General features: G+C 34.2%; 1 protein-coding gene across 1 annotated transcript in view; it reads left to right on the top strand.

The window, feature by feature from the left end:
* Positions 1-375: 375 nt before the first annotated feature.
* The window catches only part of LOC127857153 (solute carrier organic anion transporter family member 4C1-like), a 62,768-nt gene continuing 54,730 nt past the window's right edge, over positions 376-8,413 (top strand). The window contains exon 1 of the mRNA XM_052393550.1: positions 376-531. Within this exon, the coding sequence (XP_052249510.1) occupies positions 382-531 (150 nt within the window). The 5' untranslated portion in view covers positions 376-381. The remainder of the gene's footprint in view (positions 532-8,413) is intronic.

Here is an 8,413-nt window from a genome sequence, read left to right as displayed (position 1 = left end):
ATCCCCTTCTGCCCGCACACTCACAGTATTCTCGTTCACATACTCTTCAAGTGGTACACTTAATTCATGTGTTATAAATACACGTTTTCGCGTTAGATCCTGTTTTTTTTTGCATTATATATATCAACACTTCCTAGTAAGTAGTTGAAGACAATTGTACGCTATTTAGTGTGAAGTATAGATTAACAATTGCGGGTCCACTTTAGAGAAGGGTTCAAGAGTTGCGCAATTAGTAATGGCCAAAATATCGCACTCCTAAGAGGAACAGCACAGAACAATTGTGCCTGTGTTTCGTTCTAACAACGCATTATCTGCTGTATACCGTCTAGTTGCAAAGTTCAAATGAAACTTGATCACACATGTACATTCCAATAAAAGTGTATGTTTAGTATACTGTTACTTTTCGCGATGAAATGTCTGTCAGTTTTGACTAATGAACACCTTAACCATTTTAAATATTTACTTCCGATTCCTATTTATGGTGCAGAATCAACGGAGTTTTCAGGGGTTTACACACGAGCTGGACAGAATGTAAACACAGGTAAGAACTTCTTTTTTTCAAATATCTCAAGTTATAGAAATTTATTTACAAAAAGTCTTTAGTGCATAAAAGACAGTTTTTCTGCAGTTTGTGCCGATATCATAATGTTAAAGAATAATCGTCGAATACGTCTAAAATCGGTAGCAAAATTTAACGTTGCGTAAAGCATAATCGTATACATGAATGCAGTACACATAGAATGTTTGAACAAGAACACATGCTTATTAAATAATGTAATTCTGATGTATTCCACACTGCCATAAGCAGCATTAAAATCTGTCTTTTATGCACTATTTGAAATTATTAAGAAAAATTGTTTTCAAAAAGCACCTCTTATCGGTTTCCACAAAGTCACGTGATCCTGTACCCTGTATCCTCAATACCGGGTGTTTTACAGGAACTCGATATGTGTCTTGTTCTGCATAAATTGGGCAAAATGCATGTGCGTAAAGTGTCGTACCAGATTAGCCTGTGCAGTCCGCACAGGCTAATCAGGGACGACACTTTCCGCTTTAATGGTATTTTTCGTTTAAAGGAAGTCCCTTTTACCGAAAATATAGTTTAAGCGGAAGGTGTCGTCCCTGATTAGCCTGTGCGGACTGCACAGGCCAATCTGGGACGACACTTTACGCACATGCATTATGCCCAGTTTTCTCAGAACGAGACACATATGTATTCTCGATTGAACTAGCAGCTGGATAGGCAAACGGCCGTGTCAGAACGAGACACATGTGGGACTCAAACCATCGGTCTACCGCTCTGTACACAGACACACTTACCGTAAGGCAATGTTGAAAGCATGCATCCTGTAAAATGCGTCTTTAATGCGTACCATGGTCCGGTCAAGGGTATTTTTGAAGATTTAAACATGTCGCCTATACATTATTTCCTATTTAAATACATGTGCCTTTAAAAAGCGATGGCTCGCGTACGTTTAACGCAATACGTATATATGTGTATCCGTTGAAGCACATATAATTATACATGTAAATGTGTTTTTTTCTTGGCATTAACCGTCAATAAGGTAAAAGTTCTTGCTTGACATATGTCCGGTTTGGATTTATTTCCCATGTAAGATGATTCAGCTTTTGGAAAGCCAAACTTGAATGTTTCTTTTCGTATAAGCGTTTATAGTTAAGGCATTGTGGCAAACAATAACTTTTATGCCCCCGAAGGTCGGCATATAGTGATCGCATTTCCGTCCGTCTGTCCGTCTGTTCGTCACACTTTGCGTTTAGGTTTCGAAAAATGCTCATAATTTCTATGTCGCTTCAGATGTAACCTTTTATTTGGTATACATGTGTATATGGACAAGGCCTTTCCATACGCACACATTTTATCCCTTTGAACTTGACCTTGAACTAAGGGTCCTCGTTAAGGTTTCGAAATCTGCGTTTAGGTTTCGAAAAAACGTTTTTCAGGGGCATATGTCATCCTATGGTGACAGCTCTTGTTGATATATATAAAACTGTAGAGACGTATTCTTATGTTGCAGTTATTTTGCACTGAAATATGTATTCTAGCAGAGGACGGATTATTAAAGCATCAATAATAAAAAAAAAACATCAAAATATATCATTATTTATCTATGAAAATGTATATACAATCCACAGTAAGAAACAAATACTTGAAACGGTAATCATTTATAATATTTAATGAAAACACATTGAAATGTTTTGCAAATTTAAGTGATTTTTTTTAATAAAACCGATTTGTTTAAAGCATCCAGCGTAAGACGGTACTTTACAACTCGACTTAGTGACTTCATGCAAGAAAGATTTTGGAAACATGTATTGTGTGTGTGCAAGTAATGAAAATTCTTCCGGACGGAAGTCGTGGGCAGACACACGTCCGCCTTTCTCTGGCTCTCGGATTATTAACAAATAGGTTGTGCAATATCCACTTGAACCCGGCCACGAGCGTGCGGCCTTTGACATCAAGAAAGGACACGTGGCATTCAGCTGTTTATTGTTCATATTGTTATCCCATTACTATTGACCATTCTAACATTTCGTACGCACAAATACATATAAAAAAGGTGTAGAATCTTCAAACCAGTTTATTTCGCTAAAAGACGCCCATAGAATTCAACTACTTTTTTGTTGTAATGAACGTTTACTGGTCATGTACGTAATTCCGGCCTGTACGTAAAAAATCGGCCACCTGTGTAAAATCATTTTCATGATCTTAACGCACATATTTTGTTTTTATTTAGAAAAATCAACATGAAAACCATCCCTACTCTCAATATTTTGGAAATGTAAGAACCATATCACTGTAAACTTTTGTGTTAAAATGTCACTAGTATAGCAGGAAATATTTGGCTCGTGGGGAAAGTGATGTCATGATTAGTTGCAACAATTATATTCATATAAGAAACAAATATATTTGACAAAATTATTTTTATTTTATCTAATAAACTTTAAATAAAGTTTTACCGATTAATTGTACAAAAAAATATATTCAAAACATATAAATCAGAACATAAATATAAATTTTTAATAAATGAATTACCTCCCTTGATAAGAATATTACTAGATTACATGTTTAAAATTATATGTAAGCGTTTACTAATAATCAACACTGAAGTAAACTTTTTAAACAAAATGTGTTCACTTTTTTAGCTTTGTTTGAAAAAATTGATTAAACCCATTAAAAAACAAATATTTTTATTGAAATAGCAGTTTCCCATTGTTTATATTTATTACAATAGGTAGGGGGAGTAACTGGTATAATAATTTCGCATTTATTTTAAATTTCAAGTCAACAATTTTAATAGTATAAACATTGATTAATACTCAGAAATTGAGGACAATTGTCTAAAGATATTGCTTTGTAATTTTATCTGCAGATCAAACTGAAAAGTGGCCGATTTTTTAGGTACATTTAACCTACGAAAAAGGATAGTTTACATGTCATCATTTTCTGTTCATTAAGTAACATTCACCGATCTAATTCTATTTAAATTTTCATGCTAGGTGAGTTTTGAACCCAGGATTATATATGTGAAGTTTAGTTTCAAGCAGTTGCCTAACACTAAAGAGTTTTCTTAAATAGTCCCAAAAGTGGCCGGAATTACGTACATGACCAGTATGTGTGTTTTTTTCACTTAAAACTGTTTCGTTCTTAATGCATTTAATACTGGCTATGTACGTTTGATGAATACTTATAAACGCGAATGTATATATATTTATTTAATGCTTTCCGGTGGTTTATAGAGAAATATCAGTGAATTAAAACTGATAATTTCACTGTTTCAAACAACGAAAATTATCAGTGAGAATTATCGATAATTTTCATTGTTTACTGTGAAATGACGTCATTTTTTGACGAAATGACGTCATTATCCCAGCAAAATTCTTTAGTTAAACCCTTTAACAATGTATATAAACTGTGAAAAATGCATTTAATAAAAAGAAAATTTGTTGGATTCGGTGGATTATCGATTTTAAATAACTCGTGATCATAGAGAATATATATTTTCTATGATCACTCGTGAATTAAAATCGCTAATCCACCGGATCCAACAAATATACTCTATATATATGCTGATTGTAAGTTTGTGATTTAACGTAAAAAAAATCAAGCAAAATCAGCCATGTTTGACACTTTGTATCAATTTTTTCATGTTTTTCTAAATGTCATTAATTCCTCTGCGCGAACCTAGTAATCGCGATGTAAAGAGACGTTTTCATTCAGATAAATGAAAATCAAACCAACTAAATGTATGAAACATAAAATGCTGACTGTAAAATGCTGCCCGTAAATGTCGCTAGAATAATGGTTAGTTTGGATAGATGTTTTATGTATAGTTGAATTAATACAAAAAAGTACAAACATCAGTTAAAACTATTCGACGTGGTTGTGGAAGTGAAAAATGGGAATTTCAAATTTTTAGTACATCTAAGACAGGGTAACCGTCCGAAATATGTTAATTCAGACTTCATATTTGGGTGGTCTCTATTAACTTAATTGACTCGCGAAAGATTGCACGAATTTTCAAGTATAGCTGCAGTGTTTAGTTGTAACTGGAAGATTTTCAATTTTGGTGTGGTCTTGTGTTGTGAGGGGACGCTTCTTATGTAAATGCTGGGAAATTTGTCGTCTGCTAAAATGTCGTCTGCTGAATTTCTAAAATTAGCATTTTCTTCGATTTTTTTTCAAAGAATACTATACGAATAGCAAACAGTTTGGATCCTGGATCCAAACTGTGTGCAAAGGCCTTCAAAATTCGGTTCCAGCACTGAAAGAGTTACATGACGTAGTGTTTCTCTAAGCGACAGCTACCCGCCGTACGATTGTTGCGAACAGTAGTTTGAACGCCACTCATTTTCCCCCAGCAATCCTTGTCAGCAGTAGTTGACTGAAATACCCGAAACATATCAAATTAGCATTCTTAAACGTAAGGCGGAAAAAATATAGATCGTTTTGAAAGCGGTTCGAAGTTTCCTAGAAAATAAATAACTAGGCTTCATATGTTCTTATTTTAGGTAACAATCACAAGTCTTTAAGACAAAATTAGTGTGAAAATGTACCATACACTTACCATGCTCACTAAGACCCACAACTAATTTACCCGGCATGTGCAATTTAAAAAAAAAAGCTAAAGTATTTACTTTTTCTAAAATATAATATTATTTTTTTATATAATATCTTTAACATTAAGCTGTTCTGATTCAGTAAATACAGCCAATACGACTTTGATTATACTGTTTATATTGGTAGTTTTTGGAAATAATAATAATTTGATTTCATTTCGAACAATGTATTGGTATACGCAAATTGCAACTTCGTTAAACTACTCCTTAGGAGATTCGTGGGATTTGGTCATGACCTATTCAATACACACCTACGCTATGCGCGACTTCACACCTGTTCTTATTCTAATTTGGGTAAAAGGCTGACCTAAATCCTTGTTGGTTAACCACAACGTTTGTTTACAGCATTTCGTTTAATTAGAACCGGTTTGATCATGGACTTGTTTAACCGTAAAAACCACTAAGAAGTTAATCAAGACAAAAACTGCATGACCTAAACAATTGCGGTTAAAAGAAACTATAATAGTTTGTATGTTAACATTTAATTTAAGTTGTGCATTTGACTAGCATCACGGTTTTCAAACAGTGAATTCAATATCAAATCTGTTTAAAATTAAATCCACTATAATCTAACAGTTCATGTAGTTTGGCCTTTTCCCATTAAAAAAGAGGCTATTAAGATAACAAACGAGAATCACAAGTACAGACCTTTTCAAGAGACAAAGAAGTTATTACAGGAAAGAAACTGACACTCGTAATACACCGCGTATCTGTAGAATTATCCGCAATATATATTTATGAAATAAATCGTCTCCTTATATCAAGTGAATTAAGTCAACCTTTTTCGTTAAACGTAACCACAGATGTTGAAGAGAAATACCCAATGATGGTAAGTGTGTATTAGTTTAGAACATATTTGATGACCTTTCTTCTAATATTTAATGCATGATTCTCAAGAGTGTAGGCTAGCCAAGATTTGTTTTAGCATTGTACATATATCTCATGTCAATGTGACTATCGTTTTGAACCTCTAGGAAATCATAATAACGCTTAATCTTATTTGGTATGGACTCAATCTGCTTCAAGCTTAAATAGTTTTTAACATTTTAATGACTTATCACTGTGTTAAAAACACATGTTAAGGTATGGAGTATGTTTTCATATCATTTCTGCTATTTCGGAAGGCCGAGCTAATTGAGGCCTAAATTAAAATTGAGTTTGTTTGCCCTTTACCGACCGACCCACTTTTTACCCCCCGACCCAAAAATTTTTATTGCGATTTCTGAAAACTTATTTTTTTTATTTTCGTTTTTTTCGACGATGACAAAAGAGCCGAAAGCAATATTTATTCATGCGCGTATTTATATCCCTGTCTATTATTATCGCCCCTGACCGATCTAGGTCGCTCCGATGGTTGGAATTTCATACGCCCCAGAATAGACAGTAATGCAAGCGTCTATAACCAGCATCGCGATCGGCGGTGTTCCGTGAAAATGGCCGAACGACATCATACTTAACCATTGGTTCGCGAAAGTAGTCGGACATATACGAGTTTACGTTCGTTGTACACATGTTGTTAACGTGATCCAAGATGACCGACAATTAAAAGAAATAACGATGCTCAGCGAGAACAAATAACTATCGAATTTACGACGGACATCATATAATTAGTATCGATTAATGAAAAGAGCGTGTCATTCTACGATCGAGCATAGGTTTTAGATACAAATAAAACTCTCTTTTTTTTGCAAATGTATGAACTGAATGTCACAGAACAAGTGATAAAGTGTTTGAAAATTGGAATGCAGTCTACTCGCAAAGAAAAATACATCTTACAGTTACAGGATTTTTTTTGTCGAAAATGCAAAATAAAAGACAAACATGATTTGATTTATATGCAAGTGGATCTGTGTTTAATCAGATTCATGTGCATATTCTGCTTTATTATGTTTGCCACACTGAACAGTTTACTGTAATGGCATGTTAGTGAAATGGATATGTAAAGGTAAACTTATTTAATTTATTATTAATGTCTCTTAGCTAAATACATCGACAACACTCAAGTATATATGTTTAAAGCGTTAGTATATCCACAAACTGAAACTAACACCCACTGTCCTACAGTGGGACTAACCACCCTCTCCCCCGTTGCGCCTACACCGAAAGGTCCTGCAACGTACCTATCCAGATCCAGAATTTATTTCCCCAAATCAAGTTTTCATGCTTATGTTAGTTGCAATAATACAACTCCCAGCTATTGACCCTCTGAGCTGTACGTATGTACTCATAAAAGCTCAGAGCATTCAAGAAGAAATAATGCTTTATAATAATGTTCAGTTTGCACTTTTATGAATTTACTTTTCCATGCTGAGACTATGCACTAACCGGTCAAACACTTAAAATTGAGGCCTGTAAAAACTTCAACAGGCCTGTGAATTGTTTCTCCTGGTAGGCAAGTCTGGCCTGTAAAATGTGATGGTCTTTCGCCACGTCTGAATTTTTCCATTAAAGGCTTTGGGCTGTCTTTCTACACTCCTTCAATGCTTGTTGCATGCTAATTAAGCCCAATTTAAGGGAAAGGTTTAAGTTAAAAATAAAAGCTGTCTGGCTGTTAAATAATTACAAATGCATTTGAGCAATTAAAATCATAATGAACAAATATTTGATGTAATAACACACAAGCATGCATTTGATATTAATATATGCAAGAAACAGCAAACAAGATAATGTTAAGCTACATAGGGCTTCGTACACTGCAACAGTGCTTTAATAAAAGTGTTTTAAATATTCATAGACTATTAGTGTATTAAAAACATAATTTCTCAAATAAAATAAAATAATTTTCCTACCTACCTACCCACCTGTAAAATTTAGGGTCGGTAAAGGGCAAACCAACAATATTTTAATTGTGGCCTGAATGCAAGTGTTCCAATTTATTCCATAGACACAATAATCGAAATCTTAAAATGCAACAGTAAAAGGTAAAAAAACAGCGATTGTTTCCTTTCTTTTAAAGTACCGGGAAATTGTGCTTATCTAAAGTCAGCAAAAATGCTAAAATTCCCAAATTTACCCTGGGAATGCGGATACTTCGATAACAGATGGCATTTCGATAACAGAGAGACACAAAAGCCACGCGCGAGAGTAAAGTTCCTCAGTTTGTTTTTCAAATAATATCCAAAAGATAAGTTTTTAAGACAAGGCACATTGTCGAGTTAATAACTGGTGTATCCTTTTCTATTGTTAAGGAAAAAAATCACGAAAGATTGATAAATTTTTGCCCCCTCCCCCCCCCCCCCCCCAAAAAAAAAAAAAAATTGGTCGGAAAACAGCA

This window comes from Dreissena polymorpha, chromosome 14, assembly GCF_020536995.1.
Source record: "Dreissena polymorpha isolate Duluth1 chromosome 14, UMN_Dpol_1.0, whole genome shotgun sequence".
Taxonomy (NCBI): domain Eukaryota; kingdom Metazoa; phylum Mollusca; class Bivalvia; order Myida; family Dreissenidae; genus Dreissena; species Dreissena polymorpha.
This window is presented reverse-complemented; position numbering and strand designations above follow the sequence as displayed.